At 39.8% G+C, this 25,808-nt stretch overlaps 2 protein-coding genes across 4 annotated transcripts in view; one reads left to right on the top strand and one right to left on the bottom strand.

Annotated features, from left to right (window-relative positions):
* The window catches only part of sh3rf1 (SH3 domain containing ring finger 1), a 72,637-nt gene extending 65,773 nt beyond the window's left edge, over positions 1-6,864 (top strand). For all 3 annotated transcript variants that reach the window (XM_037538020.1, XM_017697685.2, XM_017697686.2), the window contains 3 exons: positions 370-710; positions 1,948-2,309; positions 3,296-6,864. In XM_037538020.1, coding sequence (XP_037393917.1) covers positions 370-710; positions 1,948-2,309; positions 3,296-3,464 — 872 coding nt within the window. In that variant the 3' untranslated portion in view covers positions 3,465-6,864. The remainder of the gene's footprint in view (positions 1-369; positions 711-1,947; positions 2,310-3,295) is intronic.
* Positions 6,865-21,707: 14,843 nt separating this feature from the next.
* On the bottom strand, positions 21,708-25,302 carry LOC119263239 (protein sidekick homolog). Its single transcript, XM_037537885.1, has 5 exons — positions 25,257-25,302; positions 24,849-25,157; positions 24,280-24,588; positions 23,798-23,894; positions 21,708-22,031 (listed from the first exon to the last, which is right to left on the bottom strand). The coding sequence occupies exons 1-5, from the start codon at positions 25,300-25,302 to the stop codon at positions 22,013-22,015; spliced, it is 780 nt and encodes a 259-aa protein (XP_037393782.1). The 3' UTR covers positions 21,708-22,012.
* Positions 25,303-25,808: the final 506 nt, after the last annotated feature.

The raw sequence follows: 25,808 nt of genomic DNA, 5'->3' as shown, positions 1-25,808 counted from the left end.
TTAATATTATGTAGATCAGTGCTCACCAACTCTCCTCCTGGAGGTATACTTTTGTGACTAGTTTTGTTTCAACCTGCTTCTTACACCAAACCCCCCCAAATCACTACTGCTACTGATCCAGCTGATCAGGAAGTTCTGAAGAAATTCATTACCTAGAGCATGTGTGGTAGATTTGGGTGAAACCATCCTCTGTAGGAAGGTAGATCTCCAGTTCTGGAACTGGTGACCACTGATGTAGATGATTCAATAAAATGCCAAAGGTTATTTGTTTTTCTATAATGTAATTCTTCTGAAGTTCACTATTGGTGTTCTCAGTTTTCCAGATTTTAAAATTCTGTCCTTCTTTCTTTTACTCCCCCCTCTCTTAAGGAGTCTGTCACAGTCAGGATCGTCCAACTGCGGCTGTAACACCCATCCAGTCCCAGAATGCTACGGCTTTTCCGTCTCACCTGGCGGTGTGCCCGCAGCCATCACTTGGTCCTGGTTCTGCTTCTGGCTCCACTTCTAGCCCTGCCTCAAACAGAATAGGTGTGGCTATGGGCTGTGCTGCTGCTTCCCTCACCCCACCCAATGTCAGTGCTGCTTCTCTGGAAGTCGATGCCATGAGGCCCACCATGGTGGCGCTTCCGGTTGGTTCTGGTAACACCAAGCCCCTCGGTGCCACGGCAACAAATCAGGCTGCTGCTTGTAGGCTGGATAAGGACTGCAAGGTGAGGCGATGAAGTTTCAACCAAAAGTGCTAAAACCCTGCATGTATGGCTAATAAGGGCATAGAAGTGATCATGCTTACTGGAGACAGCTTTTGTTCATTGCTAGGAACAAACAGTATTTAAAATTAATATTATAGTGCATGAGTGTGCTGCTCCTGTGCAGTATTTTTCAAGCATAGTTTAATTTCCCTGCTCAAACACACTTAATGGGTAAAAAGCTCATTGTCAGGGTGAGGGGTCCCACCAACCAATCATCATACCCCAATAAACCCACTATTTTATGGTTTGCTGTAAATGTGTGGCTCTCCTGTTATCCTCTCTTGAACCTGTGGCTGTTTTAGACCAATCTTTTGTACAGTACATTTCTTGCCCAATATTCTGGACACCCTACTTAACAGTACGGAACATTTGCTGACCCAGACCTCATGACAGTGTTAAAATGCCGAACAGAACACTTGGGAATATAACATGAGCGACTCCCAGTAAAGTTAAGCCCTCGTATGTTGTCCTTTCCTGTTTTATCATTCTTTGGCATCCTGGATTTTTGTCTCTGGGACGAAATGTTCCAAGGTTGGCTAAGTATCTCAGCCTTCAGAGCGTTATCCAGGACCCTCCTCCAAGATTGGCCAAGTATCTCAGCCTTGAAAGCGTTATCCAGGAGCCTCCTCCAAGTTAGTAATTTCCCAGGCTGGTACCTTTCGTACTGTCCATGTAATTCACTTGGCAGTCTCCATTTGATTTTTATTTTTTGCCTTGGGACCAGAGATGTCTGCATAACTCACATTTTTCATCTGGCTGAACTTCCCCGGGAATGCTCTTTGCATTTATATAGATTGGAGAATACGAAGTGGGCGGTCTGACTGGACTTTCCTGCTGTCGGCCCCAGCAGGTGGTTTTAAAGAGTTCTAGACAGGTCACCCACACACATTTATCCTGAGTAATTCACACACAGAGGCGAGTCTTCTGTCTGCTCAGCATAGCTCTGGGAATTAAGTTAGAAGAGAGGATGGGCAGTTGTGTGGAAACCAAATGTGTCTGCAACTTTAAAGAGAAGGATCGGCATGTGAGACTTGGCACCAATATGCCACTTTTTTTTGACCAAATTATGTTTTCTCCACTTAGAATATATATAGATGTGTTGTACGAGCATGCGCTTCTTCAGAACATGCTTTCATTTGTCAGCATTTGCCTCTATTTGTTTATGGAAATGTAAAATTGGTTCTCTTGTTTTGTGTAGAGGGAGAAGAAAGGTCTGTTGAAACTGCTGTCTAACAAAAAGAAGCTCCGCCCCTCTCCTCCATCCTCACCGACGTTGGAGGCGGAGCAGGCTGCTGCTGCTGAAATGACACAGGGTGCCATGGGGGCTGAAATGCTCCTCCCTACTTCTGCAGCAGTGGGAAACCAAGCTAGAACTGGGTCCTGTCCAGTGGAGTCTGAGATGTCTGTACCGTGTTCGTCATCCTCGTCTTCAAACACTGACGCAGCACACCGCAGAAGTGGCTCCCAGGATAGCCCTGCCCCCATTGCACCGCCACCACGGCAACCATGCTCCTCCCTCCTCTCCATGCAGCATGACGGCAGGCCAATAGTATGCGAGAGGTACGGTAGCACCAACCTAGTACTCTTGAGTAGGAAGTGGAAAAGGATAAATGATAGATTACTTGATGTAGCACTGCCAAGTAACTCATTCAAATATGGAAGACCAACAGTAGAAACTTATGATTATATCAACAGTTACAAGTCCTCATTTGGGGTAAAAACTATGGTTAGCATGTTGAAAGAATCTACACTGCCCAAATCTAATCACAATATAATTATTCCATATTATTATTAGTGTTTTCTGTTTCCTAGTTTTATGCTTACTATTAAGCCCCCATCTCACAGATCACATCAGGGGCACTGATTGAGCAGTGACTGGCTGCTTTGTTCCAATACATGTAAATGGCTAGACCCCCTTCCCAGTCTACACAATGCTACCCAGGGTACTGAGACAGAAATTGTTCAGTACTCATGTTTTTGCTGCTAACAGACTATTTAAAAAAAGCTTTATTTTGATAATTATTTAACAAATCAGTCCAGTTTACTCTCATACATACACACATGGACAAAATTGTCTGGTAACCTTCCGTTAAAGAAAGAAAAAAAAACTGTAATGGTCACTGAAACAGCTGCTGGCCAGTGACTGCAGACTGACTGATTACAAGTTTGAAGACACCTGTGGTGCTAATTACGGGACACACTTTAGTTTAACATGTCCCTATGGTCAGATTATTTTCAGTCTTTTCTAGGGTACCATCATTTTAGTCCAGGCCAGTTTCATTAGTATTCATTATTATTCTGTTGAACCACAATTCAAAAGCTATGTTGATTTTCATTACTTGATTTTCAGTACATTTTTATTTATTATTACTTTTATCAGTATTTCAGTGTCCATTGTGGGTTTTTCTTTCTTTAACAGAATGGTACCAAAAATTTTGTCCAAGTGTGTACATCCACAATCTAACTCCATTCAGTAGGCCAAGCTGCAGATGCTTAATTACAGTTGTTAACCCCAAAAACATTTGTGTTTATCTCATCTTGTGCAGATATCGAGTGGTGGTGTCATACCCTCCACAGAGCGAGGCTGAGCTGGAGCTGAAGGAGGGAGACATTGTGTTTGTGCATAAGAAACGAGAGGACGGCTGGTTCAAAGGAACGCTCCAGAGGAACGGTCGAACAGGCCTCTTTCCCGGCAGCTTCGTTGACAGCATCTGACTTTGTGAAAACATGCTTGCCGTAAAGCAACACGGTTCCACCAAACTCATATCAGGTTAACAGCTGTGGCTGTTTTGCACTGCTGCCTAGAAAGCAGCTGACAAACGAGCGATTGACAGAACAGAAAAGGTTACTGCATCTGACAACATATCCGTGAGTTGATCTAAGAGCAAGTCGACCCTGGAGGTCTTACATCCTGGGCCGCCACAGAACCTTGGAGCTGAACATAGACTTGCAGCTTACACAGAGACCCTCTAAACTGACCCCTAGGTGGGCCAATCAGCACATACTCAAGCACATATAGAAAACCTTTTATCCGGCGCAGACAACATGATGGAGCTGGCTTAGCCTTTAGAGCCTTTAGCACCCAATTCAGAGAATAGTAGAGCTAGTCATGTGATGATTTGTTAATTTATGTATCTGTAACGTTTCAAAAAGGTTTAAATGTGTGCCTTGTACTGTCTCTCACTTTATTGTATATAAGCAAACAAAGCTGATATATGAGTCGCAAAACAGTATGAACTGAGCTAGGCTGGAAAATATGAATTTAACTTATTTTTTTTATTTAGTTTGGGTTGTATGTTATTGATGGATGACTGATGTGGGTGGAGCTATGTGAACTCAAGCAATGATTGATTGGATGTCCCAGATGCGTGTCACTGATGCACTGCTTGGCCATTGTAAGAGGCTGCTTGATGTCATCACTGTTCCCTCCTTGGTTCAACAATATGGCCCAGTTAAACTACTGTTGAGCATCTTAATTTTAGAGTTAGATATGACTTCCCAGTTTACTACTGATTTAAGAGTGCTTATTAGAAACAGTACACCTACACCAATATTTTATGTTATTACTGAAGGTATGTGCTCAGCATATCTGGTTTAGATTTGATCATTTTATTGGCACATATATATGCGAAACAGGACAAATTATGAGAAATTGTGTTGTATTGAGTGGGATTAACAAAACCATTCACTGGCTGCAGTTTGGCTCATTGGGTTGTCTGTTGGATTGTGGCTGAGGTTCTTGGAGAACAGAGGTAGCAGCTCCTACATGATGACTGATTGTAGTGTGTATGACTCTACGGCGCCAGGTGTGCATTTTAGCAGGCACATTTTAATGATTCTGCTGTAGTTCATTTTTATTCAGTAAGGGGTTTTAGGGATAGTAGGGTTAATATTTCTAGTTGTTCGGTATGTAAAGACAATATGTTCTTTAGAAAGCATCTGAGTGGTGGTGGCATAAATGTATCGCTCAAAGTTGTACTAATGGAATTCCTGTATTGTTCTGAAAGTAGCTGCTGCCTCCCTTTTGTTTATTATATGAGAGTCATCTCACTGACAGCTGAACATGATAGCCGTGAGAGCACACAGGTTTCAAACCCTGGTACTGTACATTGACATTTATGCTTGTAATCACACATTTTACTTGTGACAAGTTGTGTTCTGCAATCTGCTTTTAAGGTCTGTTTTAATACATTGTACTAGACCCAACATAATGGTGCATTTGACTTTCAAACCTCTCATTTTTGAGCATCTCCAGACAAAATCTGAAGTCTGAAATACTAGTTTGTCCTAAGCATGTGCATAAGAGAAAGCAGAGGCGAACTGTGTAATGTCATAATTTCATTGTGTGATTGCACAGAGGTGGGAGAGGCCATTAGACTGGTTGCTATGTGTAGTAATGAACATTTATTAGCGATTCCAAAATGGGGCTGGTTCAGTGTCATAGCATTCATGTCATACATTGTTGTTTGAAAGAACAGGACATAAGATTTGAACATAGTGTTTTGTTGTAGGCGAGTTGGAGTCCGAGTTTTGTTGTTGGATTTGAAAAGCACAAGAGGTTCAGTGTTACCTATTCCTGTTCAGACGCGACTGAATACATTTCACAGTTGTATGTTTCCTCCCTTTCCATTTTAATATCTAATGACTGATGGATTTTAAGACTGACGGAATGTTTGTTGACCAGGTCATCCTTTTAAAGAGGACTAAATAATGCCGGTGGCCTGTTTTTTGGCTGTTTTTATTAGCCTTTTTTGCAACCCCGAAGCGCACACTGTGTGGGCTTAATGGAAATATGAAACACACTAGGACTTGCTGTTCCTGTCAAAGTCACAGTATAAGTAACATTGTTACCTCATTAGGGGCCAAAGTGACTTTTTAAATTCTTAAATGAAAAATCATCATAATTGATACAGTGCTACATTGAACCTAAGAGGAAATCATTTAGAATTATCCTACTGTATTCTTGTGTGAGAGCGGCAGCAGCATTCAAATACAGCACAAGGGCGCTAACCTGCCATGTTTTTTTTTTTGTTTTTTTTAAATATCATAAAATCGCAACATAGTTAATAACAATAATAATACACTTATGTATCCCTAACTTCAAATGTACAAGTCTAATGTTTTAGCTGTTTAGTGTTGTGGCAGAAATTGGAAAGTCTTACAAATCCTCTGACCAAAACAGTCTCTAAAGAATTTGTCCATTCTTTTGCCTCTGGAAACACTCCATTTGTCTAATCTGCAGTCTTAGGCCTTTGTCTTGTAAAACTGCAGAATTATTATATTATATTATATTATAAAACTGCAGAATATTGTATTGATCAAACAGTTCTTTAGGGCTGTATGAAAAAAGCGATGATAACACTGTTTACAAGCATTTGTGAGTGGGAGAGTGTATTGGGGACCCTCATGAGCTAGTTAGCAGGCTAAGTTTCTGCCTAATATGAGATTGGAAGGCTGGAAGAGGTTGTACACGTGGTAAAAAAACACTGATCACTCCTAGGGGAAACTCAAGTGCCTGTGCTGTGTTGAGTTCACCCTTGGTCTTCTTGGCGTTCTTTTTGTGCACATAGTGCATTTTTATCTGTTTTTCTCTGTGGCGTAGTTGTGTTAATGCTGCGTGTGAACGCGCAGTGCTCCAAAACTCTCGTTCATTAGTAAATCACATGTGCCAATACAAATCTTTCAGACATGGATGCTAACTACTTCCCTCACACATCTCCATTCTGCAGTCTCACGGTCAGTGGTGTGTAACTTCCACCCAGGCCTTAATTAACTGCAGTGGATTGTCACAATATCTTTTTTTATAAATAATTTGTCTAAGCACGTCCCACGACTGACCAAACTGCTCTGAAGGAATGCCAGCATATTCACTGTACTGTCATACCTTGTTGGAGAGCGTTAGTTCTAAAGCTGATTTAGTTGGACATACTCTGTTTGCCAAGGTGACTTACTTGATTTTATTTTTCCATATTTTTTTTTTCTTTGTATTGAAGTAGATGGTAATTGTATGTCTGGTAAAGGAAGTTGGTATCCACATATTTAACACTAAAACATTGGAAGAAATACCCCTTTTTGTAATGTGCATAACAGTAATAAAATATACTGGTTTCCAAGTGTTGCTGTTCAGGGCTGCTTTTTTTGGTGCTGCACGCAAGTTTTTCTGATAGGAACAGAATGAGTTATCTTAAGCTTTGAAAGAGTTCACAGTCTACAGCTGTCACTGTAGCTTATGTTTTGTCAGTTTGGTGTAACTGGATATGTTTAAAAAATAAAAATGTCTGCACTTAACAGAGGTGTATTTCAGAAAGCAGTGAGCTGGATAACTGAAGGGGTCTACATCATTTCAACAGACCAGTAGAAATGCTCTGAAAATACTTTGAATAAAATCTCTACCTTAACTTTCAATGCAAGTTAAAGCCTTCTGTAAAGTTGTTTTTTTCTGTTGGTCTCTAGTTTATCATGTCTGCTTCCATTTGAAAACCTGTAGTCACCCAGTCTTTTGCAGATAAGACTGAAGAACCCTAACTCAAGACTTCTAGAAGATCTTGGATCTATAAGCAATAGCTCAAGGAAGGTGCTATGTTACAACTAAATATAAAATGGGTTCTGCTTCTCACTAATTATTTAACATTGAAGCTCATGCATGTTTCATTCTTTTATCATTGAATGCTATTGATGCTTGTTGATAAAATGAACAGTAATACTGTGTAAACATGGACTGAAAAATTAGGATCACTAAACATCTGGTGGGTCTTGGAACAAACAATACCTCTGTGTGGGTCCTGGCATGAGCTTGTTTGGGAACTCCTGAGATAACTGATTGAATACCAATAATAGGAAATCTGAAAGACAAAAACAAAAACTTATGCATTATGCATAGTGCCCCCTAACTGTGTATGTGTTTGAGAGGCGCTATTCAGTATTCAGAAATGGATCTACTAGTGTTATTCACAAACTCAGCTGAATGAGGCATAAGGGATCCGTTTTTTGAGAATATACCTGGTAGCTATTCAGGGTGGATTTTAAGCTGTTTGAATACCTTATGGACTGTATGTACCTCAGTTGAGTTCTCATAATGCAGCCACATGTTTTAAGGAACTAGTGAACTGCAAGAATTTAAGCTCTCCTGGAAACATGGCTGGTGAAAAGACTCCCATTCAACCTTTCATGTGAATAAAACAAACATTTATTTAAAGGGAAGGGAAACTCATTCATTCAATCATTCATTCTCCAAGCCGCTTCTCCCTCAGGGTCGCGGGGGTGCTTGAGCCTATCCCAGCAGTCGTTGGGCGGAAGGCATGAGATGGGAAACTGAAAGGTCTGGTTCGCAGTCTCCGCTCTAATTCATCCCAAAGGTGCTCTATTGGGTTGAACTCAGGACTCTGTGCAGGCCAGTCAAGCTCTTCCACACCAAACTCGCTCATCTATGTCTTTATGGACCTTGCTTTATGCACTGATGCGCGGTCATGTTGGAACAGGAAGGTTCCATCCCCAAACTGTTCCCACAAAGTTGGGAGCATTAAATTGTTCAAAATCTCTTGGTCTGCTGAAGCAATAAGAGTTCCTTTCACTGGAACTAAGGGGCCGAGCCCAACTCTTGAAAAACAGCCCAACGCCATAATCCCCCCTCCACCAAACTTTACATTTGGCACAATGCAGTCAGACTAGTACTGTTCTCCTGGCAACCGTCAAACCCAGACTCATCCATCATTTTGCCAGAAGTGTGATTCATCACTCCACAGAACACGTCTCCACTGCTCTAGAGTCCAGTGGTGGTGCTTTACACCACAGCATTCCATGCTTTGCATTGCACCTGGTGATGTAAGGCTTGGATGCAGCTGCTCGGCCATGGAAACCCATTCCATGAAGCTCTTTATGCTGTTCTTGAGCTACTCTGAATTCAATGATTTTGATAGGTGAGTGAATACTTTTGGCAATACAGTCTATGAAAACATTATTAAAATTTCAAAACTGAGCTGCCAAAATAGCTGGTCATTGTTTTTTGTGATGTCGTGGAAAAATAATGCTTTTCCATATGTCCATATATTTGGCCTACAGCACATTAGCCCTGCCCCTTTGCACTGAAGTTCTAAGGAATGTTTCAACCTAGACTGTGGTTTGAATGAGAGACACAAAACATGACAGCCAGTCAGAACAGAGCTCATTTACAGTCTTAACAAAATCAAAAACAACTGTTTTAATCCAAAGGGATAAAAATGGGACTGTAAAAAATTAATTGTGACTTGTTTTTATAGATAAAACCACACAAACATCATAAATGGCACTCAGGGATAAAACTAAATAACAGAAAATGGAATATGGGCCCTTTTAATAAAAATATGAGGAGATTTCAGTTTTCCACTATATGGAACTTTTATTTCAGAGACTACTGCCTGGGGCACAGTAATAATAGTCTCCTTCAATCCTTCAATATTATGCAACTGCATTTAACTCCATATAAATGAGGCATCCGTCTGGTTAATGAAACTGTCTGTAATGATGCAGAATGGGGCTCAGAGAGAGCGAAAGAGAGAAAGTGTATATGTGCATGTGGGACAGTCAGGGGAGCGGCAGCCGTGCAGGCCAGTGTCATTAGTTCATGGAGGTGTGAAGGGGGAAAATTGGGTCCTGATGTTCTGACACAAGGGCAGAATACAAATGAGCTTTAGCGGCTGTCTGCACTCACTCACACGTGGACAAGCATTTGAGCTGAGGCTGTGCACTGTACTTAAAGGTCGCGCTCCAGCTTGCACAGTGTTTTAAGAGACAGGCTTCTGGCTACTTCAAAGTGCACTCACTGCTGACACAGACAAGGAAAAGCACTGACAATTGAACGGGATGCTCTGGGGCAGCTGTGCATGAGCCTCGCCCAATACCAAGCATTGGCTGAAGGCTTAACAAGCCCTTGTGCCATCAATGTTGAATTGGAGTGATGTTTAAGGTTTAGATGTAATTATCCAACACCAGCACTAATGCTCTTGTGGCTGAATGCAATCCAGTCCTCACAGCAATGATCCAACATCTAGTGTAAAGTCAAATCTCATTGCAGATAACTTGACAAAAACTGATTTTTTTTTTTTTTTTAAATATTGAATCAAAAATCTTAAAATACCTTTTGATCCTTTTGATGAATACTTTGTAACATACAATGTGGATTTATTATTTACTGTTGTATACAAAGTAACAAAAACTTAATCTGGCGAGTGATTAAAAACTTTTGAACTGTGGTTCATGTTACAGTAGTGTGGGCTGTGATCGCTCTTTCTGACAAAAAGGAGGAACTACTCATTATAATAGGAGGCCACATACGTTTATTGCAAAATAGCCAAACTAGCTAACCAGCTAACGTAAACACACATTTTTTGTTTGTTTATGGATTGTTGACAGTTAAAACTGCAGTAAAAAAAATATTAGGTGTTCAGACCTTAGATATTTAGATACAATATGTCATGATCTATTTAAACCCATCATTAATTGAGACATGTACAATGTCACAGGGTACTTTGGTCCGGGGTGGGGGGGTGGCTGCCCTAAACTATAACCCCTACCTTTGAACAAATTTAATAACCAAGTTTTTTAAAGGGAAGTTGAAAGATTTAGATTTATCATGAGTTTAATTCATTTTCTTTATATTAAAACAAAGCTTTTATTTAAAAAATGCTGGCTCAAATTTCATGTAAAAACCACAGAGTTTTTGTCTATGAGCTTTTGTCAGAGCTTTTGTGTCACTACTAGAACAATGTTTAATTATTTGTTTTCACATAATAAACATCATTATGATATAGCGTCCCTCAAAGCAAAGGATTTTAGTTTTAAACCCCTAGTATTTAGTAAGTAAATAAATAAATAAATAAATTATATAGTATATCAAAATGATGACGGTGCTGATTAATGACATCTCAACATGTTAAATAAATGTCAAAATTGCCTTTTTTTTCATAAACAGTGACAATAAATGCTAAAAACTATTTTACCATATCTTTCGGTCTCATGGAAATAAGTCACTTCTGGGAGACTGAGTGAATATTTCAAGAAAACAAGTCATTATTTTGAGAAAATAATTGATACCAGATATTTGAAGCAAATTGCTCGTTATTTTTAAAGAGAGAGAGAGAGAGAGAGAGAGAGAGAGAGAGAGAGAGAGGGAGGGAAAGAATGTGTGCATTTGTTACAGTGAGAGAGAGAGACAGGGAGAGACAGGGTGAGAAGGAGAAAGAGAGAGAGAGAGAGAGAGACTGAGACTCTGACTCTGTCACTGTCTTCTTTACAGGTGCTGCATGATGTGAAGGGAAGACTGAAAGACTGCAGGACGGAATGGGAGCGAATTTACGACCAGCAGAAAACAGTCCGTGTTTGAGTGGCTCTTTTCAGTCGTGCGGAGCTGATGATCGTGTCTCTCAGTGAACTGAGAGAAAAACAATAGTGATAATAACGATAATGATGATAATGACGATAATAGCCACAGCTGTTTTGACCAGCTCTGGTCATGCTCGGTGCGTGGTCGTCGCTGTCCACTTCTGTTTTTGTTTCCTTTTTCTGCTGTGGGGTCTGATGCTTTCTGCAGCTCTGCGCGGTTTTACTTCAGTGTTTTCTTGGCAGGTATCGGGGGGATCAGTCGTGATGTTTATTGTGAGGTGCAGTCACGCAGCCCCTGTTGTTGCTATCAGAGCAGCACTTAACAGTAGACTGAGGATGTTAAATATATCTCATTATCTCTTTTAATAAATAAAAAATGTCCCTATTTCACTCAAGTGTTCTGTTTTTCAAGCGTTGTAAGTGCTTTTAAAGTAAGCTCAGAGCCGGTTTAAGGGGAGTAGGCCACGTCTTATTTCTCCGGTTATATAAAAAATAGACAGTTAAACACCAGAGGGCGCCGGGGAGCGAGTCCTCAGTGAACGAGGGTCTTACTTTTAGCAATTTGTGTGGAACTTATCCTTAATGTTGGACAGTATATGTATGTATTCCATCAATACATCAAAAATATTGGCTGTATTTTTCCATAGCAAACAAGTTTTACGAAGCAAGACGCCGACTTTAGCTGCTATTGAGAGCTGATTGGTTGGCATTACTTTTACTGAGAGCTGATTGGTTGGCATGACTGCTACTGAGAGCTGATTGGTTGGCATGACTGCTACTGAGGGCTGACTGGTTGATATTACTACTACTAAGAGCTGATTGGTTGACATTACTGCTGCTGATGCCTGACTGGTTGACATTACTGCTACTGAGAGCTGATTGGTTGGCATGTCTGCTACTAAGCTGATTGGTTGGCATGACTGCTACTGACTGCTGATTGGTTGGCATTACTGCTACTAAGAGCTGACAGGTTGGCATGACTGCTACTAGGAGCTGATTGGTTGGCATGACTGCTACTGAGCGCTGCTTGGTTGGCATTATTGCAATTGAGGGCTGATTGGTTGGTGAGCTGATGAGTGAAGCTGTTTCATTCATGCACGTACATGAGGCACCATTAGAAAGTCCTGTAGCTCAAAAATATGACAGCGGTATTGAAATGTACCAGCTATGGTTTTGCTCTATTAGAACCCATTCACCATCGCCCTCTAGCGGTGGACTAACGGCATTACAAAGTGGTCGCTCTACCTATACATTTCTGGTAAGGACTTGTTCAAAAATTACCTCCAGTTTGCTTCCACAGGTAAGCCAGCACTCTGGATTAGCATGTTTTATACTCCGTTTCTCCACAACAACTTTTTTTGAGATCTTAAATTATTTATATCATTGTCACAGCATAGCAAATGTTTTCTTAAGATATTCGTGTCATTGTCGGGACACGTCACAGTGTTTGTTGTGATTAAGGCATAAATATCACAAAATCTGGGAAAAACAATTAAAATGACAGCAAACGTGTGAATTCTTGACCACTAAAGCTTCCCTACACAAGGCATAGAACTGTAACTAATTACTAAAAAACTAAGCCGTTTTATGAGGAGCCTGGCCTCTTCCTATTTATATGAGTAAGTCCTCAATGAATGGGGTGAACGGCGTTAAATGGCTAAAAACAACAAGTTAAAATAGTTTCTTTACACTTTCCTGCACATTTTAATGCACAATTGCTGGATTTGCTGAATGTAACACACTGGGCCTGCGCAAGATTTATCCAACATTTTGCATTTTATGTTTGTTTCTCCCAATATGTTAAACTCAGCAAATAAACAGAACACAAGGACTGACATTTTGAGAAAAAAATGCCTTACTTAAATGTGCTCCCTATACAAGGTGTGTTGACTTCTTCTCACTTAGAAAATCAGTTAAATATGTTATTTGACTGTATAACAAATGTTAAAACAGCAGCAGCCTACCTGAAGCCTGAATTCTGTCTTTTTGAATACATTTTTATAGATATGGATTTGGGGTAGTCATGGGCTGGAAGTTAGGGAACTGGCCCTGTGACCGGAAGGTTGCCGGTTCAATCCCCATGATGTCCTTGAGCAAGACACCTAACCCCCAATTGCTCCCCAGGCGCCGTGGATAGGGCTGCCCACCACTCCAGGCAAGTGTGCTCACTGCTCCCTAGTGTGTATGTCTATTCACTAGTGTGTATGTGATGTTTCACTTCACAGATGGGTTAAATGCGGAGGTGGAATTTCCCTGTTTGTAGGATTAATAAAGTATCACTTAACAATACATAGAATCATATAAATTACATATTTTTATTTTCCAGATGTGTTTAAAAAGAATCCTAATATGCATTTGTCTCTCTAAGGTTCCTGCTTGAAAAAAGTTCCACCTACTGGAATATTTTTACCTGCACAAATTACATTTGCTAGCTTTTCTTTTCTTACAACTGATGTCTACTGGTTTAATCGTCATTTCATAAATGCCCTTTAGAGGGCAGTCCTGTACAACTATTGTAAGCTACCCTGGTTCAAGTGTGAAACTCAGATTTCACAAAAAGAAGATATAGTTTGCAAATAGTTACAAATAGACTGAAGATGAGTATTACCAGTCCACTGCTCTGGTGGAAAAAACAGCATAGACCAGAACAGCTTTATGCAAGTCCAGAAAAGTAACCCCAAAAAAAAAAAGAGAGAGAAAAAATAGTGTGATGCTAAGTCTATTATGGTGGAAGACAGCTGCCCCCTGCTGGTCAAGACTGGCGTAACATGTTAAGTGTTGGCCAGTGCTTTTTCATACATTTTTATTTTTTGATAGCTTTAGATTTGGGGTGTTATACAGGCAGACCTAGACCCAGGAATGCACTCTCAGTTTTCTTTTTTTCCATCTTCACCTTCAAGGGTTTCTGTAGTTGTTTGTAGTAGTCTTTTATTTCTTATAAAACTGATGGGCTGCCAACATATGCTCTTATGTAGAACTAGGCTTGTCAGCTAGCTAACAGCCCAAAAGATAACTTATCCCATAGCCTAAACAACTATGTCATTAATTTCACAGCCTTGAATTAAAGCACCTATGATAAGGTGTAATTCAGCAGCATAAAAGTCTAAAATATGTCGCTTTAATGGATTACGTGCTTCAGGCGCTGGTGTTACAGTCAGATGTAGCATCGAATCCAGGCTGAATCCCAAATGGCTCTGTACTCCCTTAAAAGTGTGCTAGCTATGAAAGAATTCATATTCTTTACAGCCAAATAGTGCATCATTGATTGAGTGTGCACTAAGTAGGGATCAGGGAGCCATTTGAGATTCAGCCCTAGCATGAGAAGAGGGGCACTGCTGGATTGGTGCTAAATAAGACTTGGGTGGTAATTTGGTGACCAGAGACTACTTATGAAGTGTTAGCATCAAACTATCAGTGTTGTGTTATCATACGTTCACTGTTATACGACAAAAAGTGAAAACATTCTTGAAAAGACTGTAATATCCAGCGATGCCCGACCGAACATTATCCTCATTCAACGTCAGCGGTCCGTGGTTGCTTGGCAACGATACCACACTCTAAAGGAACTACATTTATTGGCGGAGTACCGGTTTATGCCTTTTATTACTAATAATACGTTTGGTTTTTTTTTTTAAGTGTATTTTATCATATTTTATGTCTGTCGTTGTATAACAGCAATATGTATGTGGACACTCCATGTTGTGCCTCAGAACACCCTTCCCCGTGATACTGTCGCAGTAACCCACAGCCTCTCATGGCTTATTGCTCTATTAGCCTAGCTAAAAGTAGGCCTACTGTGCTTGCAACTTTCCTCTTACTTTTTTTGTTATAGAATAAGATGCCACCTATTTATTAAACTCCTCTTGTTGCGAGTGTCTATTATCCAGCTAACTACTTTAGTTAATGCTGCAATTTTGGCACAAAAACGGCTCTGATGCATTTTCCCCTTAACCTCTGGACTTGGTTGGGCTCAGATTTGTTTTATAATGACTAACTGGCTCAAACAGTAATATTAATCTGATGGAGTGCAGTATGAAGTTCGTTTGTTAAGAGCACCCTGTACTACAGAGGTCACCTCACATCAATAACAGCCATTAGAGACATCAGAGCATCACTCCAGCAGAGATTAAAGTGGACATACACAATCACACCTTTATCAAGAAATAAAATAGAAGTGTAACGCCGGAGAGTGATGATGAGGCGGAAGCATGAGAGGAGATAAGCGAGATTTATTACGGGACAGACATAACAAAAAATGAACACAGGATAAACAGACTACGGACGCCGGAACAATGACTCTAAACAACAAAATCCAAAGCATACACTACAAACAAAGACCAGCAACCTAACATGGGAAAACACAGGGCTTAAATACAACAGGGGGGTTTTGTACATTTTTACACTCCTGTTAAAACTTTGTCTTTTCTGAAATTCTGTAAACCTGCTTTGTGACAACATCCGTTGTAAAAAGTGTTATACAAATAAATTTGATTTGATTTGTTGTTCAAATCACAAATACAGTCAATATATACAAAGAAATATCCAAAATGATCCTATTTTGAATCTATTTTTGTAATGTCACAAAAACCCACCTATTTAGCCTAATGCCTTGCCCATTTAAGCTTAACTTTCAGACTACTTTCGGACTGCTTTGTGAATAAGATACAACTATATAGCAGCCAATCGTAACAGAGGTAATTTACATATATCAGTCTTAAAGTAACTAAAACAGACAGATTGAAAAATGATCATGTAAAAATAAATTACGACATTTATTATTTTTAGTACATAAACTAAAACACTATTTGGGGGTGGAATGTAGGATGTGTGTATGTGGATGTATGGATTGATATGTATGTAGGATATTAGAGTTTAAATTGTCATTAAACACAGAAGATAAGAGAAGATAAAACACAGAATCAAATTCTACCCTCTTCCTTGTAGTCTCTGACATTAAGATCTGATCTTTTTTAGGTCAGATGCGGCAGTATTTCCATGAAACAGTGAATAGTTCAGTGGAAGCTCTGCAGAGCGATCAGTGTGAGTGTGGATTGAGAAGGAAATCTGAAAGTGTGGAAGACTACTCACAACACACGTGTGAACACATCCTGTAGCCAGAGAACACACACACAAAACAATAGTAGATCAGTGTATAAAAAGAGTTCTAAATTCAACATGTAGAATTGTTGTCAATATTAATGATTGTGTATGTGACATGTTAAAATGAATCTTCTTCTTCAGCTCCAGCTGGAGTAAATCAGGTTAAACAGAAAGGCAGTGTTACACACTGTTTAATCCACATTCTACCCCTCTCCTCTACCCCTCTCCTCTTGTGTCTTCAGTTTAGGAAACTGGTCAAATTTCACTTGTTGCTCCAAACTCTTGAGATATCAGGTATCCAGTTTAAAAATTCCCCACATGTAAAGGTGCACCACTGGGTGAAGTGTTTAAAGTTTGACTGTATGTATGTTACCAGTGGTGTTTCTGGCACAGAAAGCCTGGTGGGCACAATAAACCGGGGTAGCAGCCGACTCACCAATGAAACTACACATAAACCTGATCCAAACTCAAACTCAATCCATCAATGAAATCACAAAATCATAAATTAACGCAACATTCTGCAGGAGTTAGTGGATGTGGAGACTATATGAGTGATATGATAACGACATTAGATCTCACAAAACCTTGTTATGCAGCATCGCATTACAAATCCAAGGTTATCTAGCAGTATAGCTGTCTATGTACTGCTACTACGTATCCAAAGCAACATATCAGAGCAGGGAGATGCACTGATTTCTGAGCATTAGGAATAACACGCCTTGTAAACTTTTCAAAAACCCGTCTTTCGAAGTCCAACAATCCATGAATGAATTTAACTGATTGCATAGCAAGAGCAGGCAAGGAAAGCAAAAGAGTGTATTTAGCTACAGTCGCAGTTAGCCATGTTTTTCTCTTGAACCACTCTGCCCTTTCCAGACTGAATGATGTTGAAATCCTCCAGCTGGTGTGTCCCAAACATTTAATCTCTAATTTCTGCTCTAATGGCAGGATACCAAATGTAACTTGTATTACATTTTCGACTTTACTCATTACCACTACTACCACAACTGATGAGGAACAATGACTAGATATGTAGCAATGCCCACACCGTAAACAGCATTACTAAATGTCCAGACATATGTAAAGTGGGTTGCACTCAGCATGGAGCCAACGTTACTGTGCCCCACAGCAGGTTATTGAAAGTGAGTTGAACATGCGCAGAGTGTTTTTTAACTGCTCACTTGGTTAGACAAGCGCTGACGGGCCGGCCCCATGTTCACCAAACCAAGACTACTAGTGGAAGTAGGTAGGCTGCTGGCATATGCACAACAGGTACAGGAAGATATTTGGAATGTAACGGACAGCCCTACCAATATCATATGTAGTAAACCTGCAACAATGTTAGTTATAAATAAAAAACTATATTAGTTGTTTTACAGAATTATTGATCATGTCCTACACTGCTCCACAGCAACATCACCTAATGTAGAGATGCCCCTGGTAGTTGCAGGTTGCTAAGCTGTGATCGATCAATCTCAATGTGGACTATAGTTAAATGTTTGTATTATTGAGCAAATGTGCACTGCATCTCCAGCCATACCGATCCATTCTGTAGTATGTTGTGGGACATTTAAATACCATTCTTTATTGCCTCAAGCTTAGGTGTGATTCACACATTGATGGGTTTGTCGATTTCTACCTGAGCACAGGCTAAACTTTAACATCAGGTGTGGACTGTTAGGACTGTCAGCAACTAACTAGCACATCTATTATGTATTTTAATATTATTTATTATATAAATAGAAGTAAAAGCAGAGAGAGTGCAATCTAGTATTTGTATTTTTTACATTTATTATTAGTACAGAACATACGTGTAAGCAATTTATCAAAAAAAATTGCTGGGTACTTTGTGGTCTTTTTTACAGCACACTTAAATTTACCTCCACCATAATGCACTTGTATGTACATCTGGTTGTTATGTCAATAATGGATGTTTATTACAGCTAGTAATAATTTTAAAGAACACGTTAAGATTCACGTTAAGATTTTTTATATCTAGATTGTAAACATGTTGATTTGTGATGTATATGTATACATCCTGTGCAAAAAAACACGCCTAGCCCAAAGTACTAATGGTATATATTGATGGTTTTGGTCTGGTCAGATTCCAGCTTTAAACCCTATAGAGAGTATTTGGTATCACATTAAACACAAACTCGTTTGGCAATATTAACTCTTCTTTTTGTAAAAGCCTGTCCGCAAGTTTACTCAAGTTTACTCAAGATGTCAAATTATAGGGGAATTAAAGGGAAAAGCTACTCCATACTAAGACACTTTTTACTGATTTGTTGTTAAGACCATTAAATACTTCATATTTTGCAATGTTGGCCCTTTTTTACATTACAGGCCTGTACATAAATGTAAATCCATATATATGACTTTGCTCAGTCTTCTGACCTTTTATTTCAATGTTGACAGTTCCTTCATAGTCAGTTGTTGTTATGCAAGATATTTTACAAATGTAACACCAAGTAAATATGGCATTTAATAACAATCAGCCATACGCAAAAATGGCCATCAATTGTAACAAAACAAATTTGGTGAAAATCGGTTCAGTAATCATCAGTTTATGGCTGATTTAGTCATGAAAACGCGCTTCACGTGTGTTTGTTTACAAGTGGAAGTCCACCCCAACATGATGGTGGTGCAAATGTACTGCTGTGAATGAGAACACGGCATGTTGCCAACGTGGCATTTTGTTTATTTGTTTATGATACATTTGCTGCTCTATGCAGTTGCCTAGTTCACATATATGGAAGCAGCACTGTGCTTAAAGGGTATTAAATGCTTTAGCAAATCTGACTCTGACACTGTTTAGACCCACATGATTCTCTCACTTTCAGTCGTGTGAACACAAACACTTACAAACACAATAAACCACTTCCTGTTTATTCACTTCATCTCTGTTACCATCTCTTGTCTGTTCACCTGAGAGAGAGCAGCCTGCACACACACAAAGAACACCTCACATCTTATTATGAATTAGAGAAATCACCCAGAGCTCTGAATGAAGGTGTGAAATAACTGCTCTCACCTGCAGTGAAGTGAAACACAACAAGCAGAAGATACAAACACTCCATCACCACTGATTCTTCTACACACACTAATGTCCCTCAAAGACAAACACACTCTCTACCACACTGCCTGTGTGTCTCTCCCTCATATTCTCTTTGCTTCACAGGAAACCTCAACAAACATAATGTCATTTCTCAGTCCCTTTGTGGCTCATAAACAAGTTGCTGCCAGAATAAGTGTGTGAGAACAACAGCTATGAAATGTCCGGCCACAGGTCAACGGCTCTGGTGTCCATGGTGGCCAGGTTTACCCAGAGCATAAGGTAAGAGCACACTTACCAAGCAAGGTTTGCTTTCTGTGATGTTCTTAGGTTAAACTTGTTCTTAAAAGCGTTCCAAAAGAGGGTATGTTTACCTCTATTTTTAGGAACATTGACAGCTGCTTTTGGTGTAAAATTAATCACATTACTTTTATTTGATTTTATGTGACCTAGCTTATAATGAGCTACCTTTACTTTGCTACTTCAATTTTTAATAATGTTACAGAATAATAAATAAATAATGATTATGTCAGCCCATAAACCAATTAGACCCTCACAGAGCAGGTATTATTTGGGTGGCAGATTATTCTCAGCACTGCAGTGACATTGGCGTGGTGGTGGTGTGTTAGTGTGTGTTGCGCTGGTCTGAATGGATCAGACGCAGCAGTGCTGTTGGAGTTTTTAAACACCTCAGTGTAACTTCTGGACTGAGAATGAAATATCCAGCCAACAGTGTCCTGTGACCACTGATGAAGGACTAGAGAATGACCAGCACACATTGTGTAGCAACAGATGAGCTATCGTCTCCGACTTTACATCTACAAGGTGGACCAACAAGGTAGGAGTGGCTAATAGATTGGACAATGAGTGGACACAGTGTTTAAAAACTCCAGCAGCAATAATCACGTTATGACTTGAATAGCCGTCTTATAAGTTTCCCTAAATCAGTAATCATTTATATATATATATAGCTTTTTAGGGACTCTAAACTGCTTTATTGGAAACAGATAAATTAAAAAGCCACATATAATCATCTAACCATAAAATGCATGCAATTGAATGTTAAAAGTGTGTTTTTTTTTTACTTTATTAATACTTTTACTTGTACAGAGTCCATTAAGAACATCAAAATCAGAATTTTCACAAATTTTCCATTTGTGTATTTATGTGTTTCATCTCAAATTAAATGTAATATCATGCCTGGAACATTGGCAAGATTTATTTTCAAGTTTCTGAGACACACCAGTTGCATGATTTGGACATGATATAAACATGATTTATGTCCAGTGTCACAAGACAAGCCTAGTGGAAGTGGCGAAGATTGACATTTCACCCCGGACATCATCTGCACTGCAAGAGAACCAATAAACACTGTGTCAGGTACTGAGAAACTTTCTGCTTCTAATCTCTATAATAGTTTGAGCACCTCAGATTTCTTTGCTGAGTCTGATTGATCCCACTCTGAACTCAGTCAGAACCAATGCATGGAAACATCTGGATCTCGAATGAAACACTGGCCTTTTTATGATTCCCAGAAGACCAAACAACGACTGATTGCTGACGGTCAATCCTCTCAGTCCTGAACCCAAGGACCATAAATACATTATATTGCCAAAAGTATTCGCTCATCTGCCTTCACACACTTTGAACTTGAGTGACATTCTTAATCCATAGGGTTTAATATGATGTCGGCCCACCTTTTGCAGCTATAACAGCTTCAACCCATCTGGGAAGGCTTTCCACAAGGTTTAAGAGTGTGTTTATGGGAATTTTTGACTATTCTTCCAGAAGTGCATTTGTGAGGTCAGACACTGATGTTTGATGAGAAGGCCTGGCTCACAGTCTCTGCTCTAATTCATCCCAAAGGTGTTCTGTGGGGTTGAGGTCAGGACTGTGCAGGCCAGTCAAGTTCTGTCATTTTACGTGGCCGACCACTTCGTGGCTGAGTTGCTGTCGTTCCCAATCGTTTCCACTTTGTTATCACTGACAATTGACTGTGGAATATTTAGTAGTGAGGAAATGTCACAACTGGACTTGTTGCACAGGTGGCGTCCGATCACGATACCATGCTGGAATTCACTGAGCTCCTGAGAGCGACTCATTCTTTCACTAATGTTTGTAGAAGCAAACTGCAGGCTTAAGTGTTTAGTTTTATACACCTGTTGCCATGGAAGTGATGAGCTCTTTAAGTTAAATCATCAAGCACAGAAGACACTAAATCTGTGACTCTGACTTAAAATTCTGCCCTCTAACACAGGATGGTGAGCATTTTTGCTGATTCAGATTCCTTCACAATTGCTCCTCAGATTTCCTCTCACTGTTTTATTCTCTTAAACACATCAGATTCAGGACTTCTTCATCTCTCAAATCACAAAGAAAGACCAGAAAACGAGAATTTTATTCTGATGTATTTATTATTTCATACTGTCTGTACAGAGAGAAGATTAAAATGGTGTAAAAGGCTCTGAGCTCTGTCTCTAATATAAAAATGTAAAGTTGTGGTTAGAAAGTGATGAAAATGCAGAAGTATTTAGATTAAATCAGTGTTAAGGATGAGCATAAGAATGAGTTCAATCCAGAAGATGAGGAGACATTAAGATCTGATCTTATTTAGGTCAGATATGGCAGTATTTCCATAAAGCAGTGAATAGTTCAGTGGAAGCCCTGCAGAGAGATCGGTGTGAGTGTGGATTCAATCTTTCTTCAGATGGAAATCAGCACGTGTACATTGCTTTATTGGTTTTAGTGAAGATTAACGTGCAACACACAACCTGTAGAGACAGAACACACACACACACACAACTCAACATAAGTAGAACAGTGTGTGAAACAGAGTTTTGTATTCAATTCATAGAATTGTAGCCAATATTAGTGATGATGTATGCAGGGACGAAATTTACTTATTTCTTCTATCCAGACTGATTACAGGACTTCCCATTCAAAAGGGGAAATTATATTGCTTTTTGAGTTAATTAGATTTGTTTTGTTTTTTGTGAGTGCTGTCATTGAGTGCATTCACATGCTCTTAATAATCTGATAACTGCACCTGCAACCAGTCAATAAAGAAGACATGACATAAACATAATGTAAACTCCAACTTAAAGCTGCAGCTTTTAAAAAAAAAACATTGCGACACTGGAAAAAATGTACATGCATCATCTAGAAGATGAAGAATATTTAAATCCTTCATTTCATAAAGCGTGTAGTTGGTTTCAGCATCACTTTAAAAGTGTTTTGCTGCCATCAACACTGCTTATTTCCAGTAGCATGGTCTGCTTCGCACATGTGCAGACTGAGAAATCCGAAAGAACTCAGAGTAAGAGTTTACATGCACTGAGAAATTGATTACTGAGCTATAATCCAGCTCTTTTTGTATGATTTCTTAATCTTAATCTGATCTAAGAAATGGGTCGGGGATAGGCTCTTGCCTCAAGTGGAGGAGTTCAAGTATCTCGGGGTCTTGTTCACGAGTGATGGTACAAGGGAGTGGGAGATTGACAGGCGGATTGGTGCTGGGTCAGCAGTGATGCGGGCTCTTTACCGGTCTGTTGTGGTAAAGAAAGAGCTGAGCCATAAGGCAAGGCTCTCGATTTACCGGTCGATCTACGTTCCCACCCTCACCTATGGTCATGAGCAAGTCCACCTGGGAGGAGACCCCGGGGAAGACCCAGGACACGCTGGCATGACTATATATCGCCCAGCTGGCCTGGGAGCGCCTCGGAATCCCCCTTGGAGAGCTAGTGGAAGTGGCTGGGGAAAGGGAGGTCTGGGCCTCATTGCTTAGGATGCTGCCCCCGCGACCCGAACCCCGGAGAAGCGGAAGATAATGGATGGATGGATGGATGGATCTAAGAAATCAGAGTGTGTTGTTTACATGACCATTTGACTAATCAGATAACTGCAGAAATCTGATTATAATTGGATTATTCCCACGCTCACAGTTTTATAGCCAGTCACATTATTATGCTCTCCACAAAGGTCCGCCTGATTTTCTCTGCCCTCCAATCACAGCGCACCAGTCATTGCTATCTGCTATTGCCTCAAGCTCAAATATCAGTGTGCCAGTGTTTGAATTTAAATCTCCAGTTTTGGTTAAAAGATATAATTGAGGACGGTAAAAGTGAGTCCCACAGAGAATGTTGGTTTCTACTGTCATCATTTTTTCTGTGAATTGGGTATTTATGAAGTTCTTTTTGATCTTTGGTAGATCAGAAGCACTTAGTTTAAGCTCCATTTAAGTTTGTGCAGTAATGGGAAGATTCTGAATGACAGAACTAGAAGCTGCAAAAACAAAGGCTTTGAGATTTTGGACGCTGTGTGTAACTAGACCCATAGAGCCCCTGACCACTTGTAGCCCCAGGGTCCCCGAGCAGGTTAAAGCACCCCTGTGTGTATATGACATATTTTAAAATTAATCATAAAGAGCTTCTTTAACTCCAGTGCAGAACTTTAAGGTAAAAGTCTTCAGGTTGAAGGAGTGTTTAGTGGGTGTTAAATGCTTTAGTAATTCTGACTCAGTGAGGCTGTTGGGACTCACATGATTCTCTCATTTTCATTCATGGCTGTAGTTAGAGGATCTTCTGATGGAGTTGTTGTTGGGTCTGTTGTCCATAAGTGTGATGGAGTTTCTCTCACTGCAGAGATAAATTCAACCAAACACATGAACACAAACACTCACAAACACAATAAATCACTTCCTCATTATTCACTTCATCTCTGTTACCATCACTGAGCATTTTGACCATAACAGTCATCATTAATAAATATTGATATTGTGGCATTCCACCATGCTGTGTCAGGTTGTAGTGGGTAGTTTGTGTGAGTCCACAATTGTATGGCTAGATGTGACCTGCCTGCGATCAGAGCCCCTTGATTAGCGCTGAGTGGTGTGTGTTTAATAAAGAAACAGTAACCTTCAAAGTGCTAGTATTTTTTGTACACAACATTCTATATATGCTATGTATCCTTTGTATACAAAATACATTCCCACAATCATTACAGAAAACAGGAATAATTTACCTTTAACATGAAGTCTGATATTTTTAAAATCATGCTGGACTGAACACCTGTAGACTCCCTGATCCTCTTCACTCAGGTCTGATATGAGTAGAGAGAGGTTTCCTGAGTTCCTATTGGTCAGTCTGACTTTGTCCTTGCGACGTCCAGTCTGTGTAGAGTATATTTCTTCGAAGTCATAGGTTTCTGAACTAAATTCCCATTTAACAGTGTTTGGTTTGGTCTGTAGATCAGTGCAGGAGCAGAGCAGGACTACAGACTCTCCTGAGAACTTCACCTCTTCTATCCCTGCAGTCTTCACCAAATCACAACCTGCAGAAATAAAACTTACAATTAAATGTGATCAACTGTACAGTAATTATTCACTTTTACTGCTTTTTTATCACATTTTTTCAGAGGCAAAACTTTACTGCTAAAAACCACGTGTAATTGAATGTTCATATTATACCAAGAAGGTTAATAACCCACTATTTATTTCAGTTTTTTTAAGACATGCATTTTTGGTCTCATTGAAAATGTAGCATGACTTACTTAAAAAATTCAGCATTCATTGTGGGTTTACATAGATTTACCTTTAACATACAGCCAGAATTCTCTGCTTTCCTCCTCAATTTGACAGCTGTACTCCCCCTCATCTTCTTCTCTCAGGTCAGATATAAGTAGAGAGAGATTAGCAGGAGAGTCCTCATTAAACTGCTTAAGTCTGCCTTTGTACTGAACACTAGTGAGGATTTCAGTCCACTCTCTTTCATTTCTATTAATCTTCCAGGTGATTCTCTGAGGTTTGGTCTGCAGGTCAGTGCAGGAGCAGGGCAGCAGTACTGAGCCACCAGTATGCCTTCTGATCTCTTTTATACTCTGTTCTCCTGAGAGAGAGCAGCCTGCACACACACACACACACAAAGAACACCTCACATCTTATTATGAATTAGAGAAATCATCCAGAGCTCTGAATGAAGGTGTGAAATAACTGCTCTCACCTGCAGTGAAGTGAAACACAATAAGCAGAAGATACAAACACTCCATCACCACTGATTCTTCTACACACACTAATGTCCCTCAAAGAGAAACACACACACTCTACCACACTGCCTGTGTGTCTCTCTCTCAAGTTCTATTTGCTCCTCAGGAAACCTCAAGGATCACTACATCATTTCTACTTTTTTTGCATCCTCTCAGTGCCTCTGTTCATCACTCTATGTGCACTTTGTCTACTCTATGTGATGAATAAACACAATAAAATAGGAGCAGAATGAATTCTGATGCACATGGACTTGAAGTAAAAGAAACATTGAATTTGCAGTTTAAACACAAATCAGTTTGAAAATATCAGCTGAGAATCAAACTAATTTTTAGCTTCACATCTATGCAGCTGTGTCTGTTTCATGATATCATGTAGGTATTCTATTCCTAGAGATCAGAGAGAATCTCCTGTCATTAGCCAGAGATTTTGTACATATGAAACATTGGCGAATTATGATTTGTGTAATCTTTGTGTGCTCAGAACTCAGGCCAGAGTGAGGAAGTGATCA

This window comes from Pygocentrus nattereri, chromosome 4 (assembly GCF_015220715.1).
Source record: "Pygocentrus nattereri isolate fPygNat1 chromosome 4, fPygNat1.pri, whole genome shotgun sequence".
Lineage (NCBI taxonomy): Eukaryota > Metazoa > Chordata > Actinopteri > Characiformes > Serrasalmidae > Pygocentrus > Pygocentrus nattereri.
This window is presented reverse-complemented; position numbering and strand designations above follow the sequence as displayed.